Source organism: Oncorhynchus keta, unplaced genomic scaffold, assembly GCF_023373465.1.
Source record: "Oncorhynchus keta strain PuntledgeMale-10-30-2019 unplaced genomic scaffold, Oket_V2 Un_scaffold_1109_pilon_pilon, whole genome shotgun sequence".
Lineage (NCBI taxonomy): Eukaryota > Metazoa > Chordata > Actinopteri > Salmoniformes > Salmonidae > Oncorhynchus > Oncorhynchus keta.
In genome coordinates, this window is record NW_026290758.1 from 441,125 (window position 1) to 465,247 (window position 24,123).

Consider the following 24,123-nt stretch of genomic DNA (forward strand, 5'->3'; position numbering starts at 1 on the left):
AAGAATTTGTAAACCCTTTTACTGAGAGACACAGCCCCAGAGTGCAGGACAGTGTTACTGCTAGAACTCCCATAGTCACGTCCAATATGGAAATACATGTCATTCACTAATTTTGAAACCAAAACACGTGTTAGCTGTTTTTGTAAACAAAGTGGAGGGAAAAAAGATAGGAATAAAATATGCCATATTCAATATAAAACGCAGTAAATGAACGGTAAGGAGCTTTTTTTTAAAACATGGCCAAGGAATCATATCAGAGATGAGATTATTTAGAGCCAATAGTCAGTAGATAGTCAGTACTCAGGAGAGATTATGTCAAATGTAGTGCTCTTCTCTGTATCGTATTGTAATGCCATGGGCTCTTTGAGGACAAATATTGAATAATTTTTTAAGGAGTGGGGCAGTTTCTTAATTTCTTCGCTTGATTGAAGAGATAGTAAAGTGTTGGAAAGATGGGGGGAAAGGGGAAGGGTGAGTCAAAGGGCAGTGGGCTGGGGTCAGAGGCTGTCCCCTCTGGATCACACAGGCCACGAGGACAAATCTTTGGGAACAACACATAAAGTATCTTTCTATGTTCCTGCTGTAGGTGTGGATTGATGCTGCTACCCAGATCTTCTACTCATTGGGAGCTGGCTTTGGAGTGCTCATTGCATTTGCCAGCTACAATAAATTTGACAACAACTGTTACAGGTAAGACGTATCACTGTGTTGATATCACTGTACTGTCTGTCCTCAGTGCTTCTCTATCATGACCTTACAAGGCTTACATGACCTTCTATAACCCGTAACCAGGCAACGAGATCCTGTGCTTGGTTTAGTTCTCTTTAGGTTTGTCTTTCCTGTTTTAACTGGACAGAAAGGTGATGTGTATCAGGCCAGTGGACCTTCTGGCTTGGAGCTAACAGGATAAGTGCAGGCCATGCTAGGCCAGATGATGGCTATAGCCATAGGCAGTGTTACCTTCCCTGCCATTCTGTCTTCCTCTAAACCCCTCACAGAGAAACAGACATTAGACTGTGGGGTCTGCTGATCCTTGTCATCACTAATAGGTTCCTGTGAAAGTAGAGAGGTGGGTGCCAGTATCAGACTGGCACCCAGTCAGACTGGCACACTTTTTTTTTAAAGTGTGTAGATATATGGTCTCTTTTGTATTCCAGTTGTGTTTGTGTATGTATAGGTCAGTAGGTGTTTCCCTGGCTGCAGTGGTAACACTACAGTAATGTTTGTCCATGGACCATTGCCACCCATTCTGTAGACCAATTTCCCGGCCGCATCATGAAAAGTTGCATGCGCAGGTTCACACCAGATAATGGGCTTGTTTACATTGAAGTGACCACATCCAACTTCAGACGGAGCTCATGTATTCAGATGGTTATCATCTACAACATCACAGATGTCATCAGAGGATTGATTATGTAGCAAACTATCATGCCAGCAAGGCAAGGTAAAATATCACAAATAGAGCTAGATAAAGAGAAGAATAATATACTTGTTGAACACAGCTAATTAGCTATAGCCATCAGTCATGTGTGTTTTTATGGTCATCACTCACTCACTGCTAAGTTTGTCAAGGTGTATAGCTATCTGCTACAAATCTGTAGCAAACGTTATGAATTTCCCACCGAAGAAACATTGTTCTCAGAACAGTATGTGCTAACTGGGTGTCCTGCATCATTCACAGAACATTGTGGGAAGGTTGTATGCAAAATTACTATAGGACAACCATGCCCTCACCAAGCTCTAGGAAACATATGGTTCTCAGAATGTTATGTGTTAGCTGGGTAGTGTTATTATATGTAGGGTGACGCTGTACAGCCAATTGAATTTCCCACTCTTATAGATTACTTGTCCTGATCTAACCCCCCCCCCCAACACAGCTGAAGGCCTCATGTGTGCTCAGCTGGGCCATATTTGGGAGCTGAGAGGCTGAATGAGGACTTGTGAAAGTTGGCTGTTACATCCGTAGATGTTCTCAAATGACATCTGAATGGCTAGCAGCTGGTTGTATTATTCTCCATATTGTACACAGATGGGAAGGTTGAGGTCAGACTGTGGTCCATGTTCTCTCTGTCGGTCTGTTGACTGATCGTGAGTTGATGTCTGCTGAGTGAACGTGGGTTGATGTCTGCTGACTGATCGTGAGTTGATGTCTGCTGACTGAACGTGGGTTGATGTCTGCTGACTGAACGTGAGTTGATGTCTGCTGACTGAACGTGGGTTGATGTCTGCTGACTGATCGTGAGTTGATGTCTGCTGACTGAACGTGGGTTGATGTCTGCTGACTGATCGTGAGTTGATGTCTGCTGACTGATCGTGAGTTGATGTCTGCTGACTGAACGTGGGTTGATGTCTGCTGACTGATCGTGAGTTGATGTCTGCTGACTGAACGTGGGTTGATGTCTGCTGACTGATCGTGAGTTGATGTCTGCTGACTGATCGTGAGTTGATGTCTGCTGACTGAACGTGGGTTGATGTCTGCTGACTGATCGTGAGTTGATGTCTGCTGATTGAACGTGGGTTGATGTCTGCTGACTGAACGTGGGTTGATGTCTGCTGACTGAACGTGGGTTGATGTCTGCTGACTGAACGTGGGTTGATGTCTGCTGACTGAACGTGGGTTGATGTCTGCTGACTGAACGTGGGTTGATGTCTGCTGACTGAACGTGGGTTGATGTCTGCTGACTGATCGTGAGTTGATGTCTGCTGACTGATCGTGAGTTGATGTCTGCTGACTGAACGTGGGTTGATGTCTGCTGACTGAACGTGGGTTGATGTCTGCTGACTGAATGTGATGGCTGCTGTCTGCTGACTGAACGTGAGTTGATGTCTGCTGACTGAACGTGGGTTGATGTCTGCTGACTGAACGTGGGTTGATGTCTGCTGACTGAACGTGAGTTGATGTCTGCTGACTGAACGTGGGTTGATGTCTGCTGACTGAACGTGGGTTGATGTCTGCTGACTGATCGTGAGTTGATGTCTGCTGACTGAACGTGGGTTGATGTCTGCTGACTGATCGTGGGTTGATGTCTGCTGACTGAACGTGGGTTGATGTCTGCTGACTGAACGTGGGTTGATGTCTGCTGACTGAACGTGGGTTGATGTCTGCTGACTGAACGTGGGTTGATGTCTGCTGCTGACTGATGTCTGAACGTGGGTTGATGAGTTGATGTCTGCTGACGTGGAGTTGATGTCTGCTGACTGAGCGGGTTGATGTCTGCTGACTGAACGTGGGTTGATGTCTGCTGAGTGAACGTGGGTTGATGTCTGCTGACTGAACGTGGGTTGATGTCTGCTGACTGATCGTGAGTTGATGTCTGCTGACTGAACGTGGGTTGATGTCTGCTGACTGACGTGGGTTGATGTCTGCTGACTGATCGTGAGTTGATGTCTGCTGACTGATGTCTGCTGACTCGTGAGTTGATGTCTGCTGTGGGTTGATGTCTGCTGACTGATCATGAGTTGATTGATGTCTGCTGACTGATCGTGAGTTGATGTCTGCTGACTGATCGTGAGTTGATGTCTGCTGACTCGTGAGTTGATGTCTGCTGACTGAACGTGGGTTGATGTCTGCTGACTGATCGTGAGTTGATGTCTGCTGACTGATCGTGAGTTGATGTCTGCTGACTGATCGTGAGTTGATGTCTGCTGACTGAACGTGAGTTGATGTCTGCTGACTGAACGTGAGTTGATGTCTGCTGACTGATCGTGGGTTGATGTCTGCTGACTGAACGTGGGTTGATGTCTGCTGACGTGGGTTGATGTCTGCTGACTGACGTGGGTTGATGTCTGCTGACTGAACGTGGGTTGATGTCTGCTGACTGATCGTGAGTTGATGTCTGCTGACTGAACGTGAGTTGATGTCTGCTGACTGATCGTGAGTTGATGTCTGCTGACTGAACGTGGGTTGATGTCTGCTGACTGACTGTGAGTTGATGTCTGCTGACTGATCGTGAGTTGATGTCTGCTGACTGACGTGGGTTGATGTCTGCTGACTGATCGTGAGTTGATGTCTGCTGACTGAACGTGGGTTGATGTCTGCTGACTGATCGTGAGTTGATGTCTGCTGACTGATCGTGAGTTGATGTCTGCTGAGTGATCGTGAGTTGATGTCTGCTGACTGATCGTGAGTTGAAGTCTGCTGACTGATCATGGGTTGATGTCTGCTGACTGATCGTGAGTTGATGTCTGCTGACTGATCGTGGGTTGATGTCTGCTGACTGAACGTGGGTTGATGTCTGCTGACTGAACGTGGGTTGATGTCTGCTGACTGAACGTGGGTTGATGTCTGCTGACTGATCGTGAGTTGATGTCTGCTGACTGATGGGTTGATGTCTGCTGACTGAGTTGATGTCTGCTGACTGATCGTGAGTTGATGTCTGCTGACTGACTGATCGTGAGTTGATGTCTGCTGACTGAACGTGGGTTGATGTCTGCTGACTGATCGTGAGTTGATGTCTGCTGACTGATCGTGAGTTGATGTCTGCTGATCGTGAGTTGATGTCTGCTGAGTGAGTTGATGTCTGCTGACTGAACGTGGGTTGATGTCTGCTGACTGATCGTGAGTTGATGTCTGCTGACTGATCGTGAGTTGATGTCTGCTGAGTGATCGTGAGTTGATGTCTGCTGACTGATCGTGAGTTGATGTCTGCTGACTGAATGTGGGTTGATGTCTGCTGACTGATCGTGAGTTGATGTCTGCTGATTGAACGTGGGTTGATGTCTGCTGACTGAACGTGGGTTGATGTCTGCTGACTGATGACTGAACGTGGAGTTGATGTCTGCTGACTGAACGTGAGTTGATGTCTGCTGACTGAACGTGGGTTGATGTCTGCTGACTGATCGTGAGTTGATGTCTGCTGACTGAACGTGGGTTGATGTCTGCTGACTGAACGTGGGTTGATGTCTGCTGACTGATCGTGAGTTGATGTCTGCTGACTGATCGTGAGTTGATGTCTGCTGACTGAACGTGGGTTGATGTCTGCTGACTGATCGTGAGTTGATGTCTGCTGACTGATCGTGAGTTGATGTCTGCTGAGTGATCGTGAGTTGATGTCTGCTGACTGATCGTGAGTTGATGTCTGCTGACTGATCGTGAGTTGATGTCTGCTGACTGATCGTGAGTTGATGTCTGCTGACTGAACGTGGGTTGATGTCTGCTGACTGAACGTGGGTTGATGTCTGCTGACTGATCGTGGGTTGATGTCTGCTGACTGAACGTGGGTTGATGTCTGCTGACTGATGTCTGCTGTGGGTTGATGTCTGCTGACTGATCGTGGAGTTGATGTCTGCTGACTGAACGTGGGTTGATGTCTGCTGACTGAACGTGGGTTGATGTGCTGACTGACGTGGGTTGATGTCTGCTGACTGAACGTGGGTTGATGTCTGCTGACTGACGTGGGTTGATGTCTGCTGACTGATCATGAGTTGATGTCTGCTGACTGATCGTGAGTTGATGTCTGCTGACTGATCGTGAGTTGATGTCTGCTGACTGAACGTGGGTTGATGTCTGCTGACTGATCGTGAGTTGATGTCTGCTGACTGATCGTGAGTTGATGTCTGCTGACTGATCTGCTGAGTTGATGTCTGCTGACTGAACGTGAGATGTCTGCTGACTGAGCGTGAGTTGATGTCTGCTGACTGACGTGAGTTGATGTCTGCTGACTGAACGTGGGTTGATGTCTGCTGACTGAACGTGGGTTGATGTCTGCTGACTGAACGTGGGTTGATGTCTGCTGACTGAACGTGGGTTGATGTCTGCTGACTGAACGTGAGTTGATGTCTGCTGACTGAACGTGAGTTGATGTCTGCTGACTGATCGTGAGTTGATGTCTGCTGACTGAACGTGGGTTGATGTCTGCTGACTGATCGTGAGTTGATGTCTGCTGACTGATCGTGAGTTGATGTCTGCTGACTGAACGTGGGTTGATGTCTGCTGACTGATCGTGAGTTGATGTCTGCTGACTGAACGTGGGTTGATGTCTGCTGACTGATCGTGAGTTGATGTCTGCTGACTGATCGTGAGTTGATGTCTGCTGAGTGATCGTGAGTTGATGTCTGCTGACTGATGTCTGCTGTGAGTTGAAGTCTGCTGACTGATCATGGGTTGATGTCTGCTGACTGATCGTGAGTTGATGTCTGCTGACTGAACGTGGGTTGATGTCTGCTGACTGAACGTGGGTTGATGTCTGCTGACTGAACGTGGGTTGATGTCTGCTGACTGAACGTGGGTTGATGTCTGCTGACTGATCGTGAGTTGATGTCTGCTGACTGATCGTGAGTTGATGTCTGCTGACTGAGCGTGGGTTGATGTCTGCTGACTGATGTCTGCTGACTGAGCGTGGTTGATGTCTGCTGACTGAGCGTGGGTTGATGTCTGCTGACTGAACGTGGGTTGATGTCTGCTGACTGATCGTGAGTTGATGTCTGCTGACTGCTGAGTTGATGTCTGCGTGATCGTGAGTTGATGTCTGCTGACTGATCGTGGGTTGATGTCTGCTGACTGATCGTGAGTTGATGTCTGCTGACTGATCGTGAGTTGATGTCTGCTGGTGATCGTGAGTTGATGTCTGCTGACTGATCGTGAGTTGATGTCTGCTGACTGAATGTGGGTTGATGTCTGCTGACTGTTGATGTCTGCGTGAGTTGATGTCTGCTGATTGAACGTGGGTTGATGTCTGCTGACTGAACGTGGGTTGATGTCTGCTGACTGATCGTGAGTTGATGTCTGCTGACTGAACGTGGGTTGATGTCTGCTGACTGAACGTGGGTTGATGTCTGCTGACTGATCGTGAGTTGATGTCTGCTGACTGAACGTGGGTTGATGTCTGCTGACTGAACGTGGGTTGATGTCTGCTGACTGATCGTGAGTTGATGTCTGCTGACTGATCGTGAGTTGATGTCTGCTGACTGAACGTGGGTTGATGTCTGCTGACTGATCGTGAGTTGATGTCTGCTGACTGATCGTGAGTTGATGTCTGCTGAGTGATCGTGAGTTGATGTCTGCTGACTGATCGTGAGTTGATGTCTGCTGACTGATCGTGGGTTGATGTCTGCTGACTGATCGTGAGTTGATGTCTGCTGACTGAACGTGGGTTGATGTCTGCTGACTGAACGTGGGTTGATGTCTGCTGACTGAACGTGGGTTGATGTCTGCTGACTGAACGTGGGTTGATGTCTGCTGACTGATCGTGAGTTGATGTCTGCTGACTGATCGTGAGTTGATGTCTGCTGACTGAACGTGGGTTGATGTCTGCTGACTGATCGTGAGTTGATGTCTGCTGACTGAACGTGGGTTGATGTCTGCTGACTGATCGTGAGTTGATGTCTGCTGACTGATCGTGGGTTGATGTCTGCTGACTGAACGTGGGTTGATGTCTGCTGACTGATCGTGAGTTGATGTCTGCTGACTGAACGTGGGTTGATGTCTGCTGACTGATCGTGAGTTGATGTCTGCTGACTGATCGTGAGTTGATGTCTGCTGATTGAACGTGGGTTGATGTCTGCTGACTGAACGTGGGTTGATGTCTGCTGACTGAACGTGGGTTGATGTCTGCTGACTGAACGTGAGTTGATGTCTGCTGACTGAACGTGAGTTGATGTCTGCTGACTGAACGTGGGTTGATGTCTGCTGACTGAACGTGGGTTGATGTCTGCTGACTGAACGTGGGTTGATGTCTGCTGACTGAACGTGGGTTGATGTCTGCTGACTGATCGTGAGTTGATGTCTGCTGACTGATCGTGAGTTGATGTCTGCTGACTGATCGTGGGTTGATGTCTGCTGACTGAACGTGGGTTGATGTCTGCTGACTGAACGTGGGTTGATGTCTGCTGACTGATCGTGAGTTGATGTCTGCTGATTGAACGTGGGTTGATGTCTGCTGACTGAACGTGGGTTGATGTCTGCTGACTGATCGTGAGTTGATGTCTGCTGACTGAACGTGGGTTGATGTCTGCTGACTGAACGTGGGTTGATGTCTGCTGACTGATCGTGAGTTGATGTCTGCTGACTGTTGATGTCTGCTGACTGTGGGTTGATGTCTGCTGACTGAACGTGGGTTGATGTCTGCTGACTGATCGTGAGTTGATGTCTGCTGACTGATCGTGAGTTGATGTCTGCTGACTGAACGTGGGTTGATGTCTGCTGACTGATCGTGAGTTGATGTCTGCTGACTGATCGTGAGTTGATGTCTGCTGAGTGATCGTGAGTTGATGTCTGCTGACTGATCGTGAGTTGATGTCTGCTGACTGATCGTGGGTTGATGTCTGCTGACTGATCGTGAGTTGATGTCTGCTGACTGAACGTGGGTTGATGTCTGCTGACTGATGTCTGCGTGGGTTGATGTCTGCTGACTGAACGTGGGTTGATGTCTGCTGACTGAACGTGGGTTGATGTCTGCTGACTGATCGTGAGTTGATGTCTGCTGACTGAACGTGGGTTGATGTCTGCTGACTGAAGCGTGGGTTGATGTCTGCTGACTGATCGTGAGTTGATGTCTGCTGACTGAACGTGGGTTGATGTCTGCTGACTGATCATGAGTTGATGTCTGCTGACTGATCGTGAGTTGATGTCTGCTGACTGATCGTGAGTTGATGTCTGCTGACTGAACGTGGGTTGATGTCTGCTGACTGATCGTGAGTTGATGTCTGCTGACTGATCGTGAGTTGATGTCTGCTGACTGATCGTGAGTTGATGTCTGCTGACTGAACGTGAGTTGATGTCTGCTGACTGAACGTGGGTTGATGTCTGCTGACTGAACGTGGGTTGATGTCTGCTGACTGAACGTGGGTTGATGTCTGCTGACTGAACGTGGGTTGATGTCTGCTGACTGAACGTGGGTTGATGTCTGCTGACTGATCGTGAGTTGATGTCTGCTGACTGAACGTGGGTTGATGTCTGCTGACTGATCGTGAGTTGATGTCTGCTGACTGAACGTGGGTTGATGTCTGCTGACTGAACGTGGGTTGATGTCTGCTGACTGAACGTGGGTTGATGTCTGCTGACTGAACGTGGGTTGATGTCTGCTGACTGATCGTGAGTTGATGTCTGCTGACTGAACGTGGGTTGATGTCTGCTGACTGATCGTGAGTTGATGTCTGCTGACTGATCGTGAGTTGATGTCTGCTGAGTGATCGTGAGTTGATGTCTGCTGACTGATCGTGAGTTGAAGTCTGCTGACTGATCGTGGGTTGATGTCTGCTGACTGATCGTGAGTTGATGTCTGCTGACTGAACGTGGGTTGATGTCTGCTGACTGAACGTGGGTTGATGTCTGCTGACTGAACGTGGGTTGATGTCTGCTGACTGAACGTGGGTTGATGTCTGCTGACTGATCGTGAGTTGATGTCTGCTGACTGATCGTGAGTTGATGTCTGCTGACTGAACGTGGGTTGATGTCTGCTGACTGATCGTGAGTTGATGTCTGCTGACTGAACGTGGGTTGATGTCTGCTGACTGATCGTGAGTTGATGTCTGCTGACTGATCGTGAGTTGATGTCTGCTGAGTGATCGTGAGTTGATGTCTGCTGACTGAACGTGGGTTGATGTCTGCTGACTGATCGTGAGTTGATGTCTGCTGACTGATCGTGAGTTGATGTCTGCTGAGTGATCGTGAGTTGATGTCTGCTGACTGATCGTGAGTTGATGTCTGCTGACTGAACGTGGGTTGATGTCTGCTGACTGATCGTGAGTTGATGTCTGCTGATTGAACGTGGGTTGATGTCTGCTGACTGAACGTGGGTTGATGTCTGCTGACTGATCGTGAGTTGATGTCTGCTGACTGAACGTGGGTTGATGTCTGCTGACTGAACGTGGGTTGATGTCTGCTGACTGATCGTGAGTTGATGTCTGCTGACTGAACGTGGGTTGATGTCTGCTGACTGAACGTGGGTTGATGTCTGCTGACTGATCGTGAGTTGATGTCTGCTGACTGATCGTGAGTTGATGTCTGCTGACTGAACGTGGGTTGATGTCTGCTGACTGATCGTGAGTTGATGTCTGCTGACTGATCGTGAGTTGATGTCTGCTGAGTGATCGTGAGTTGATGTCTGCTGACTGATCGTGAGTTGATGTCTGCTGACTGATCGTGGGTTGATGTCTGCTGACTGATCGTGAGTTGATGTCTGCTGACTGAACGTGGGTTGATGTCTGCTGACTGAACGTGGGTTGATGTCTGCTGACTGAACGTGGGTTGATGTCTGCTGACTGAACGTGGGTTGATGTCTGCTGACTGATCGTGAGTTGATGTCTGCTGACTGATCGTGAGTTGATGTCTGCTGACTGATCGTGGGTTGATGTCTGCTGACTGATCGTGAGTTGATGTCTGCTGACTGAACGTGGGTTGATGTCTGCTGACTGATCGTGAGTTGATGTCTGCTGACTGATCGTGGGTTGATGTCTGCTGACTGAACGTGGGTTGATGTCTGCTGACTGATCGCTGAGTTGATGTCTGCTGACTGAACGTGGGTTGATGTCTGCTGACTGATCGTGAGTTGATGTCTGCTGACTGATCGTGAGTTGATGTCTGCTGATTGAACGTGGGTTGATGTCTGCTGACTGAACGTGGGTTGATGTCTGCTGACTGAACGTGGGTTGATGTCTGCTGACTGAACGTGAGTTGATGTCTGCTGACTGAACGTGAGTTGATGTCTGCTGACTGAACGTGGGTTGATGTCTGCTGACTGAACGTGGGTTGATGTCTGCTGACTGAACGTGGGTTGATGTCTGCTGACTGAACGTGGGTTGATGTCTGCTGACTGATCGTGAGTTGATGTCTGCTGACTGATGTCTGCTGACTGAGTTGATGTCTGCTGACTGATCGTGGGTTGATGTCTGCTGACTGAACGTGGGTTGATGTCTGCTGACTGAGCGTGGGTTGATGTCTGCTGACTGAACGTGGGTTGATGTCTGCTGACTGATCGTGGGTTGATGTCTGCTGACTGAACGTGGGTTGATGTCTGCTGACTGATCGTGAGTTGATGTCTGCTGACTGATCGTGGTTGATGTCTGCTGACTGAACGTGGGTTGATGTCTGCTGACTGAACGTGGGTTGATGTCTGCTGACTGAACGTGGGTTGATGTCTGCTGACTGAACGTGGGTTGATGTCTGCTGACTGAACGTGGGTTGATGTCTGCTGACTGAGCGTGAGTTGATGTCTGCTGACTGATCGTGAGTTGATGTCTGCTGACTGATGTCTGCTGACTGCGTGAGTTGATGTGACTTGATGTCTGCTGACTGATCGTGGGTTGATGTCTGCTGACTGAACGTGGGTTGATGTCTGCTGACTGAACGTGGGTTGATGTCTGCTGACTGAACGTGGGTTGATGTCTGCTGACTGATCGTGAGTTGATGTCTGCTGATTGTTGACGTGGGTTGATGTCTGCTGACTGAACGTGGGTTGATGTCTGCTGACTGAACGTGGGTTGATGTCTGCTGACTGAACGTGGGTTGATGTCTGCTGACTGATCGTGGAGTTGATGTCTGCTGACTGAACGTGGGTTGATGTCTGCTGACTGATCGTGAGTTGATGTCTGCTGACTGAACGTGGGTTGATGTCTGCTGACTGAGCGTGGGTTGATGTCTGCTGACTGATGTCTGCTGACGTGGGTTGATGTCTGCTGACTGAACGTGGGTTGATGTCTGCTGACTGATCGTGAGTTGATGTCTGCTGACTGAACGTGGGTTGATGTCTGCTGACTGATCGTGAGTTGATGTCTGCTGACTGATCGTGAGTTGATGTCTGCTGAGTGATCTGAGTGATCGTAGTTGATGTCTGCTGACTGATCGTGAGTTGAAGTCTGCTGACTGATCGTGGGTTGATGTCTGCTGACTGATCGTGAGTTGATGTCTGCTGACTGAGCGTGGGTTGATGTCTGCTGACTGATGTCTGCGTGGGTTGATGTCTGCTGACTGAACGTGGGTTGATGTCTGCTGACTGAACGTGGGTCTGCTGATGTCTGCTGACTGATCGTGAGTTGATGTCTGCTGACTGATCGTGAGTTGATGTCTGCTGACTGAACGTGGGTTGATGTCTGCTGACTGATCGTGAGTTGATGTCTGCTGACTGAACGTGGGTTGATGTCTGCTGACTGATCGTGAGTTGATGTCTGCTGACTGATCGTGAGTTGATGTCTGCTGAGTGATGCTGACTGAGTTGATGTCTGCTGACTGAACGTGGGTTGATGTCTGCTGACTGATCGTGAGTTGATGTCTGCTGACTGATCGTGAGTTGATGTCTGCTGAGTGATCGTGAGTTGATGTCTGCTGACTGAACGTGGGTTGATGTCTGCTGACTGATCGTGAGTTGATGTCTGCTGACTGATCGTGAGTTGATGTCTGCTGACTGATCGTGAGTTGATGTCTGCTGACTGATCGTGAGTTGATGTCTGCTGACTGAACGTGGGTTGATGTCTGCTGACTGATCGTGAGTTGATGTCTGCTGATTGAACGTGGGTTGATGTCTGCTGACTGAACGTGGGTTGATGTCTGCTGACTGATCGTGAGTTGATGTCTGCTGACTGTCGTGGGTTGATGTCTGCTGACTGAACGTGGGTTGATGTCTGCTGACTGATCGTGAGTTGATGTCTGCTGACTGATCGTGAGTTGATGTCTGCTGACTGAGCGTGGGTTGATGTCTGCTGACTGATCTGCTGACTGTTGATGTCTGCTGACTGATCGTGAGTTGATGTCTGCTGACTGAACGTGGGTTGATGTCTGCTGACTGATCGTGAGTTGATGTCTGCTGACTGATCGTGAGTTGATGTCTGCTGAGTGATCGTAGTTGATGTCTGCTGACTGATCGTGAGTTGATGTCTGCTGACTGATCGTGGGTTGATGTCTGCTGACTGATCGTGAGTTGATGTCTGCTGACTGATCGTGGGTTGATGTCTGCTGACTGAACGTGGGTTGATGTCTGCTGACTGAACGTGGGTTGATGTCTGCTGACTGAACGTGGGTTGATGTCTGCTGACTGATCGTGAGTTGATGTCTGCTGACTGATCGTGAGTTGATGTCTGCTGACTGAACGTGGGTTGATGTCTGCTGACTGATCGTGAGTTGATGTCTGCTGACTGAACGTGGGTTGATGTCTGCTGACTGATCGTGAGTTGATGTCTGCTGACTGACTGATCGTGGGTTGATGTCTGTCTGCGTGGGTTGATGTCTGCTGACTGAACGTGGGTTGATGTCTGCTGACTGATCGTGAGTTGATGTCTGCTGACTGAACGTGAGTTGATGTCTGCTGACTGATCGTGAGTTGATGTCTGCTGACTGTCTGCTGACTGGGTTGAGTTGATGTCTGCTGATTGAACGTGGGTTGATGTCTGCTGACTGAACGTGGGTTGATGTCTGCTGACTGAACGTGGGTTGATGTCTGCTGACTGAACGTGGGTTGATGTCTGCTGACTGATGTCTGCGTGAGTTGATGTCTGCTGACTGAACGTGAGTTGATGTCTGCTGACTGAGTTGATGTCTGCGTGGGTTGATGTCTGCTGACTGAACGTGGGTTGATGTCTGCTGACTGAACGTGGGTTGATGTCTGCTGACTGAACGTGGGTTGATGTCTGCTGACTGATCGTGAGTTGATGTCTGCTGACTGATCGTGGTTGATGTCTGCTGACTGATCGTGGGTTGATGTCTGCTGACTGAACGTGGGTTGATGTCTGCTGACTGAACGTGGGTTGATGTCTGCTGACTGACGTGGGTTGATGTCTGCTGACTGATCGTGGGTTGATGTCTGCTGACTGAACGTGGGTTGATGTCTGCTGACTGAACGTGGGTTGATGTCTGCTGACTGAACGTGGGTTGATGTCTGCTGACTGAACGTGGGTTGATGTCTGCTGACTGAACGTGGGTTGATGTCTGCTGACTGAACGTGGGTTGATGTCTGCTGACTGAACGTGGGTTGATGTCTGCTGACTGAACGTGGGTTGATGTCTGCTGACTGAACGTGAGTTGATGTCTGCTGACTGATGTCTGCGTGAGTTGATGTCTGCTGACTGAACGTGAGTTGATGTCTGCTGACTGACGTGGGTTGATGTCTGCTGACTGATGTCTGCGTGGGTTGATGTCTGCTGACTGAACGTGGGTTGATGTCTGCTGACTGAGTTGATGTCTGCTGATTCGTGAGTTGATGTCTGCTGACTGAACGTGGGTTGATGTCTGCTGACTGAACGTGGGTTGATGTCTGCTGACTGAACGTGGGTTGATGTCTGCTGACTGATCGTGAGTTGATGTCTGCTGACTGAACGTCGTGGTTGATGTCTGCTGACTGATCGTGGGTTGATGTCTGCTGACTGAACGTGGGTTGATGTCTGCTGATGTCTGCTGAACGTGGGTTGATGTCTGCTGACTGATGTCTGCTGACTGTCGTGGGTTGATGTCTGCTGACTGAACGTGGGTTGATGTCTGCTGACTGATCGTGAGTTGATGTCTGCTGACTGAACGTGGGTTGATGTCTGCTGACTGATCGTGAGTTGATGTCTGCTGACTGATCGTGAGTTGATGTCTGCTGACTGATCGTGAGTTGATGTCTGCTGACTGATCGTGAGTTGATGTCTGCTGACTGTCGTGGGTTGATGTCTGCTGACTGATCGTGAGTTGATGTCTGCTGACTGACGTGGGTTGATGTCTGCTGACTGAACGTGGGTTGATGTCTGCTGACTGAACGTGGGTTGATGTCTGCTGACTGAACGTGGGTTGATGTCTGCTGACTGCTGACTGAACGTGGGTTGATGTCTGCTGACTGATCGTGAGTTGATGTCTGCTGACTGATCGTGAGTTGATGTCTGCTGACTGAACGTGGGTTGATGTCTGCTGACTGATCGTGAGTTGAGTTGATGTCTGCTGACTGAACGTGGGTTGATGTCTGCTGACTGATCGTGAGTTGATGTCTGCTGACTGATCGTGAGTTGATGTCTGCTGACTGAGAGTTGATGTCGTGAGTTGATGTCTGCTGACTGAACGTGGGTTGATGTCTGCTGACTGATCGTGAGTTGATGTCTGCTGACTGATCGTGAGTTGATGTCTGCTGAGTTGATGTCTGCTGACTGAGTTGATGTCTGCTGACTGATCGTGAGTTGATGTCTGCTGACTGAACGTGGGTTGATGTCTGCTGACTGATCGTGAGTTGATGTCTGCTGATTGAACGTGGGTTGATGTCTGCTGACTGAACGTGGGTTGATGTCTGCTGACTGATCGTGAGTTGATGTCTGCTGACTGAACGTGGGTTGATGTCTGCTGACTGAGCGTGGGTTGATGTCTGCTGACTGATCGTGAGTTGATGTCTGCTGACTGAACGTGGGTTGATGTCTGCTGACTGAACGTGGGTTGATGTCTGCTGACTGATCGTGAGTTGATGTCTGCTGACTGATCGTGAGTTGATGTCTGCTGACTGAACGTGGGTTGATGTCTGCTGACTGATCGTGAGTTGATGTCTGCTGACTGATCGTGAGTTGATGTCTGCTGAGTGATCGTGAGTTGATGTCTGCTGACTGATCGTGAGTTGATGTCTGCTGACTGATCGTGGGTTGATGTCTGCTGACTGATCGTGAGTTGATGTCTGCTGACTGAACGTGGGTTGATGTCTGCTGACTGAACGTGGGTTGATGTCTGCTGACTGAATGTGGGTTGATGTCTGCTGACTGAACGTGGGTTGATGTCTGCTGACTGATCGTGAGTTGATGTCTGCTGACTGATCGTGAGTTGATGTCTGCTGACTGAACGTGGGTTGATGTCTGCTGACTGATCGTGAGTTGATGTCTGCTGACTGATCGTGAGTTGATGTCTGCTGACTGAACGTGGGTTGATGTCTGCTGACTGATCGTGAGTTGATGTCTGCTGACTGAACGTGGGTTGATGTCTGCTGACTGATCGTGAGTTGATGTCTGCTGACTGATCGTGGGTTGATGTCTGCTGACTGAACGTGGGTTGATGTCTGCTGACTGATCGTGAGTTGATGTCTGCTGACTGATCGTGGGTTGATGTCTGCTGACTGAACGTGGGTTGATGTCTGCTGACTGATCGTGAGTTGATGTCTGCTGACTGATCGTGAGTTGATGTCTGCTGACTGATCGTGAGTTGATGTCTGCTGACTGAACGTGGGTTGATGTCTGCTGACTGAACGTGGGTTGATGTCTGCTGACTGAACGTGAGTTGATGTCTGCTGACTGAACGTGAGTTGATGTCTGCTGACTGAACGTGGGTTGATGTCTGCTGACTGAACGTGGGTTGATGTCTGCTGACTGAACGTGGGTTGATGTCTGCTGACTGAACGTGGGTTGATGTCTGCTGACTGATCGTGAGTTGATGTCTGCTGACTGATCGTGAGTTGATGTCTGCTGACTGATCGTGGGTTGATGTCTGCTGACTGAACGTGGGTTGATGTCTGCTGACTGAACGTGGGTTGATGTCTGCTGACTGAACGTGGGTTGATGTCTGCTGACTGATCGTGGGTTGATGTCTGCTGACTGAACGTGGGTTGATGTCTGCTGACTGAACGTGAGTTGATGTCTGCTGACTGATCGTGGGTTGATGTCTGCTGACTGAACGTGGGTTGATGTCTGCTGACTGAACGTGGGTTGATGTCTGCTGACTGAACGTGGGTTGATGTCTGCTGACTGAACGTGGGTTGATGTCTGCTGACTGAACGTGGGTTGATGTCTGCTGACTGAACGTGAGTTGATGTCTGCTGACTGATCGTGAGTTGATGTCTGCTGACTGAACGTGAGTTGATGTCTGCTGACTGAACGTGGGTTGATGTCTGCTGACTGAACGTGGGTTGATGTCTGCTGACTGAACGTGGGTTGATGTCTGCTGACTGAACGAGGGTTACTGTCCACAAAAAGTCTTCAGGCTTTCACCTAGTTTGATTTCCAGATGGGCCTCAAAGGCTCTCAAACAACATCGTCCCTCTGGCATGAAAATGGTTCATCACAAAATTAATCTCTTTTAAAGGGGTAATCAGCAGTTGATGCATCCATTTTTGGACATATTAATTGATGATATGTACTCATTGATTCTTGAAGAATATAAATGCCTCATGAGCTTAGTTCAACTGTCTTACTCCAACAGAACCCAAAATATAAGCTTTGTTTTACTCCAAAGTTTGTAAACAAAATAAATGTAAACAAACACTATATAGCCTCAAAGCATGGTTTACACTATACATTTGATATCATGGTTGGCCAGTCCTTGAATCCATAGCTCTGTCTACGAATTTGAGAGAGGTTACATTTCTCCAGCCCCATCCCACAGCTTCTTACCGAAACAGTGGTGGATCACAGTACACTAAGTCTCAAAATCACACAATAAACAAACGCACACAGTAAAAAATCCAAGCGTCTGCAAAGAAACCATAGAAAACACACCTCTTTTAACAGGGACACAACCATGAAATAATAAGACACACCCGAGTCCAATAAAAGTCTCTAGAGCGGTCTCTGCTGCCCTCTGGTGCCAGGAGGAACCATGACAGTACCCTCCCTCTAGCAGTGGCTCCAGCCGAGGAGCCATGACGACCACCACGTAGTTGTTTGAAGTCTCTAACAAGACCCGGATCCAGGATGTCCCGGGCAGGCACCCACGCCCGCTCCTCGATACTTGATACCTCCCAGTCCACCAAGTATTACAGGGCAGAGTTGGGACCAAGTCATTGTTTTACAAGTCACAAGTCTTAGCACTCAAGCCCCAAGTCAAGTCCCAAGTCAAGACCGTCATGTATCAAGTCAAGTGTCAAGTCAAGTCTCAAGTCCTAAACTTTGAGTTTCGTGTCCGAAACAAGTTATAATGTGCTCTTCACCAAATGTAATACTGGAGTACCAGGAGTAATAGTTAGTATATTACATTTACGGAAATCATGAATGCTTTGAAAAATATCTATATATTTATTACTTTCTAAATAAACTTGATATTTTCATGGAAATATATGGGTAGACATGAGAAAGACCCCCCAAATAGTGATCGAGGCTCACTATGGGGCGCAATCGGGCGATCTAGGCTTGTACACAATCGCCCAACCTAAACACACACACACACACACTCTCTCTCTGTGTGGTTACAGTAGGCTAACGTATGTCAATGGTTTTAGGAACTGCAGTAACATCAGGCAGGATTTAGGCTACCAACTGCCTAACGAGCTGTAGATCAATCTTGGGTGCAATGATCACGTTCCCACACTGACTGACTGTGTGGAGGATCATTGATTTAATGTTACGTTAGCCAACATGCTACACTGGCAAAGTTATGAATGATATAGCTGTCGGCTATATTAGCCACGACTTACCGTTCTTTGTGCAGCTTCAAATGTTGAACAAAGTTGGAAATTGTTGCGCCTCCGTCTGTCATTTTCTTCACGCACGTTTTGCAAGTTGCAATCCGTTTTTTGTTGATACAGCGTCGTCTTTATATCCGAAAATAATCATTTTGGGTATCATCTTTCCAAGGGCTCCATATGAATTCACCCGCTGACGTTCCTCTGCACTGCCACGCACAACCTTTTCTCAGTTGGCACAATCTGATTGGCTGCTGTCCGATTCAAACTGTAATCCGTTAAATGAAGAGTTGATGCGCTGCACACTTTTTTTAATAGCATCATTTTTAATATTTGGGATTGGGGATGGTACCAAGTCAGGTCAAGTCAAAAGGCTAAAGTCCAAGGCAAGTCACGAGTCATCTGTGTTAAAGTCAAAGTCGAGTTCCTAGTCATCACATTTGTGATTCGAGTCTGACTCGAGTCCAAGTCATGTAACCCGTGTCCACACCTCTGCTGCAGGGTCCCTCGGACTCAACGAGCCTCCAACAGACACTGGACCATGTAAGGCGGGCGGCCATCCACAAGTCGAGGGGGCAGAGGAGCAGGTGTCAGGGAAGAGAATGGATTGGTCCTTACCAGCTTGAGACGGGAGACATGAAAGTACGGACAGACTCTCATGGACCTGAGAAGTTGGAAATGATAGGTGAATGGTCCTATGTAGCGTGGAGCGAGCTTCCGCAAGTTCAACTTTAAGGGAAAATCACAGGTGGACAGCCACACCCATTGAACCGGTCGGAGGAGTCGAAGAGTTCTTCAGTGCCGGTTTGCTTGATGTTGGTGTCAGGCAGAGTGGAGCAAGGAGGATCGCGCTCTGAGCCAGCTGCGATGACATCGTCGAATGAACGCCTCAGCTGATGGCACCTCCGCTTCGGCCTCTTGTTCATAAAATAGGGGGAGGTCGAATGCGAACTGACACTCAAATGTCGAGTTCAGCAGTGTGTTATGAGCATACTCTGCGCAGATGAGGAACTTGCTTCAGTTGCAGGCCTGAGTGGAGACAAAGCAGCGGAGGAACTTCTCCAGCTCCTGGTTGGCCCGCTCAGTTTGCCTGGAGAGACTCGCCAAAGGCCTTACAATACCATACAACAAACTGGGGCCCACGATCTGAGACGATATTCGGGGGAACTCCGTGTAGTCGAAAGACATGGATAATCACGAGATCAGCGGTCTCCTTCACTGAAGGCATCTTGGGTAAGGCGATCAAATGGGCTGCCTTGGAGAACCGATCGACCACCACCAGGATAGTGGTAAGCCTTTGAGATGGAGTTAACCCTGTGATAAAATCTACAGACAGATGTGACCAGAGCCGGCTGGGGATGGGTAGAGGTTGGAGCAACCCGGCCGGTCGCTGACGTGAAGACTTGCTTTGGGCACAGATGGAACAGGCCGCAACAAAGGATCTCACATCCTCCATCATGGGGGCCACCAGAATTTCCGCCTCAGGAACTCCTGTGTCCGATTAACCCTTGGATGCCCAGTTGATTTAGAGGAGTGTCCCCATTGTAGTACTTGGGACCCGGGCTGATCGCCGGGGTCAGGTTCTCGGGTCTGGACTTGTCGGACCGTGGTCTCAATACTCCATATCACAGGGGCCACAATGCGTGAGCTGGGGATGATGGGCTCGGGATCCCTCAACTCGTTGGAGACATCATGTTGGAGCGACAGGGCATCTGCCTTCTGATTCTTGGATCCCGGGCGATAGGCTTGTGTAAAATCACACCTATTAAAAACCTATTAAAAAACAGAGCCCACCTAGCCTGACGAGTGTTCAACCTATTGGCTTCTTGAATGGAGACCAAGTTTAGATGGTCCGCCCAGAGCACGAAAGGATGAGGTGCCCTCTCCAACCAGTGTCTCCACCCCTCAAGAGCCCACTTAACTGTCCTTCTGTGGCACAGTTGGTAGAGCATGGCGCTTGTAACGCCAGGGTAGTGGGTTCGATTCCCGGGACCACCCATACGTAGAATGTATGCACACATGACTGTAAGTCGCTTTGGATAAAAGCGTCTGCTAAATGGCATATATAAGAGCTCCCAGTTGCCTACATCGCAGTTGCGTTTGGAGAAACCGTTTGGAGAAAAAGGGGCATAGGTGCAGTTTCTTGTCCTACTTGTTCCACTGTGAAATGGCCAACCCTGCTCCGGTGTCTGAGACGTCCACCTCCACCACAAAGGGACGAGTCGGATCAGGATGAAGGAGGATGGGTCCAGAGGTGAAACGTCCCTTGAGTTCCATGAATGGCCTGTCATCCTCGGGGTCCAGCAAAAACCGGTCAGGGACTTGCGGGGACTTCCGACCGTGAGAGGCTCTGCACCCGCACCAAAGTTGTATGTAAAACGCCTGTAAAACTTGGAAAACCCAAGGAACCCCTGAACCTGCTTGAGTGAGGTGGGACGGGGCCAGTTTGCGATCGCCTCAATCTTTACGGGGTTCATTTGGATGCCTGTGGTAGACATAATGTGACCCAGGAAGGAATCCTGGGATACGTGGAACTCACACTTCTCTATCTTGACATATAGTTGACTCTGCAGGAGGTGTCCCAGGACTTGGCAGACGTGCAGTATGTGTTCCGGAAGGATCTTGGAGAAAATCAAGATGTCGTTGAGGTTAACAAAGACGAACCGATTCAACATATCCCTCAGGGTGTCATTGACCAATGCTTGAAAGACTGACAGTGAATTCTATAATCTATAATCTGAAGGGCATGACTAAATACTCATAGGGGTGTTAAAATCAGTCTTCCATTCATCTCCCTCCCTGATTCTCACCAGATTGTAAGCTTTGCGAGGTCTAGTTTGGTGAAGAATTGGGCCCCTTTGACCAACTTCAATGCGAAGGACATCAGGGATAGGGGGTAGTTCCTGATTGTAATCTGGTTCAGCCCTCTGGTTCAGCCCTCTCGATGCAGTGATGCAGGCCTCCATTCTTCTTACATCCACCAGCAGGGGGGCGATTGAAACCTGCCTTCAGCGATTCCCGCTGTAGCCCGAACAACAGAGTACACTGAGTGAGAAACCCCTTGCATCCTCCCGGGTGACCGTCATACCGCTCAGGGGTGCAGGTTCCCTGGAGGAACCACAATGACGTCTGTAGCACTGGGCGATGAGACCTGGGCATTGGCTCCTCCTGGGATGGTGGCGTGCCATGGTTGGAGGGACTCAGCCCGAAGGTTCCCGTGGATTTGGGAGAGCTGTTCTTGCTGCCGTCCTAACAGTGTTCCTTGGTGGGCTTCCACATTCCGGATCTGGGAGATCTCTGCTGGGTCCATGTTGTGGCAGAAGCTTGCTGTGTTGTGGTGAGGTTGGACGCAGGGCTTGGTGGTGGGGTGGGGGGTTACGGCCCCTTCGGTATTCTGTCTTCTAATACCTTGACAAGACCCTCAAGACAAGACCCAAGATATGGTTCCAATAAAAATGTTGGTTTAGATTGACTATGGTTCAAGGAAGCAACAGGAAGTCCAATAGTCAAAGTGTTAATATGGTGGATTTATTATTGTTCTAAAACCTATCATGGTAGCTTTATTTTTCTAAACATGTTTTATGTGTGTGTGTTCTCTTCCCAACAGGGATGCTATCCTGACCAGTACAGTGAACTGTGTCACCAGCTTTTTTTCAGGTTTCGCCATTTTCTCTGTGCTCGGCTACATGGCCTACAAACACGGAGTCAGGATAGAGGACGTGGCCACTGAAGGTGAAAGGAACACACACACACACACACACACACACACACACACACACACACACACACACACACACACACACACACACACACACACACACACACACACACACACACACACACACACACACACACACACACACACACACAGTAAGTGGTGTGGAGGATGACATACATAACACACCCAGACCACACACTCCAACAACACATCCAACTTCATTTAGACCCAGATTGATGACCAAACTGTCCACAGCATAGATACCTCATAAAACACAAAGAAAAAGATAGGAATATAGACATGCCTTATTAGGAAACATACAGTATGAGGCTATATTGCAGGCTACCCACAGTATTCTCTTTTCCCTGGCCAGCCCCCAGAGAATGCTGTGTTTGTATGGTGGATCCACCCAGGCTATGACTCAGCTAGCATAGACTCAACACATGAACAGTCCCTGTCTGACCCTGAGTAGAGTGAGGGGAGTCACCTGCTCTAAGGGAGGACAGGATTCTAAAAACACCCAACAGTCAGTCATCTACACACCATTTAGAGAGTTTCAAACCCAGTCGAAACGTATAAATTCATCATAGAACTAAACATTCCTCAAGCTTACTGTTACTGCTCACTAAATCAAACAACTTAAAGAAAATATTCACCCATTTTGAATGTTACATCGTTTTTGTGCATCTATCAGCGATTTCATGTTTTCATGTGTATCTGAGCTACTGCCATTCAAGCAGGCAGATATACAGCCGGTATGACAAGTGATACTAAAGTCGTCATACCGGCTGTATTTCTTCCTGCTTGTACGGCAATAGCTCAGATACACAAGAAAGCATGAAATGATCCAAGGAATCGATCAAACATCGCTCACAAAAATGATATAACATTCAAAATGGGTGAATCATCCCTTTAAGAATGAGCAGCAACGTGCAACGCTTTCAATATAATTGATTGCAACAGAAGCTGAAAGGCTATGGGGTTCAGATGGAATTGAAATACCAGAGAACATTTCAAACTGTTTTTTTTTAAGGGAAACAGTTTCCAAGAAGTCACATAAATACTGGCCTGCTGTGGAGAGGGGTTGGCAGACATACAAAAAGAATGGGATCTGTTAAAAATCTGCTTTGCTCTGTTTTCTACTTTCCACTGTCTCTAGCTGTCTGTCATTTCTTTGTCATCTTGTGTCCTCACTTCTGTCTTTCTCCATCCCCTCCTCCTTCTTTCACTTTCCTTTCCATTGATAAATCATCTCTTATTTCCTCTAAAACGACCTTGTGGACAGGGTCAAGCTCAGGACAAGGAAGTTATATATCAACATCCCACCCAACAATATACTGTTTTATTTCAGCATCCCACCATACAAGGCCCCATTTTATATGCGGATGGTAATCAGTTGGCTCTGGTATGTCCTATCACAAGTGTCTCTATCTGTGTATCTTTGTGTGAGTGCAGGTGCAGGACTGGTGTTCATCATCTATCCTGAGGCCATCTCCACCCTGCCTGGATCTACCTTCTGGGCCATAGTATTCTTCATCATGCTGCTGACTCTGGGCATCGACAGCTCTGTGAGTTACTGACCTTCCTCAGGGTTGAATGACTGCATGCTATGTCCCACCACAGGGCACTGACCTTTTGTTTCTATCTCATGGTGGGTGTAGTGGCTTCCTTTCCTCTTTACCATAGCCACTGCCCAAGCCTGAAGCGGGGTTGTTTGGTACGCATACAGTCCACACTCAAGGTTTTCAAACGGCTAAACATTCAATGAGATTCAGGGATATGGTGCAACAAAAATGTTTATTCTTCTTATATCTAACAAAAAAATGATTCTCCAATCAACTTAAAGCATAGATTACTTGATATGGAAATACATAATATGATCTGTCTGTACGTCTATATGGTCAAAAGACTATACCGCTCCCGCATCTAGCGGGTTTATAGTATGTGAAAATTAGAATACTATGTAATCTCCTCCAGTCTATCTATCTATATCTGTCTCTCTATCTCTCTCTCTTCTCTCTCCCTCTTCTGTCTCCCTCTTTCTCTGTCTCTCCCTGTCTCGCTCTCTCTCTGTCTCTCTCTCTCTCTGTCCCTCTCTCTGTCTCTCTCTTTCTCTCTCTCTCTCTCTGTCTCTCTCTTTCT

General features: G+C 48.4%; 1 protein-coding gene across 1 annotated transcript in view; it reads left to right on the forward strand.

Moving 5' to 3' along the window:
- The window catches only part of LOC118382143 (sodium-dependent noradrenaline transporter-like), a 74,045-nt gene that overhangs the window by 37,924 nt on the left and 11,998 nt on the right, over positions 1 to 24,123 (forward strand). Inside the window, exons 7-9 of the mRNA XM_052513427.1 lie at positions 587 to 690; positions 21,871 to 21,995; positions 23,437 to 23,549. Of these exons, the coding sequence (XP_052369387.1) occupies positions 587 to 690; positions 21,871 to 21,995; positions 23,437 to 23,549 (342 nt within the window). The remainder of the gene's footprint in view (positions 1 to 586; positions 691 to 21,870; positions 21,996 to 23,436; positions 23,550 to 24,123) is intronic.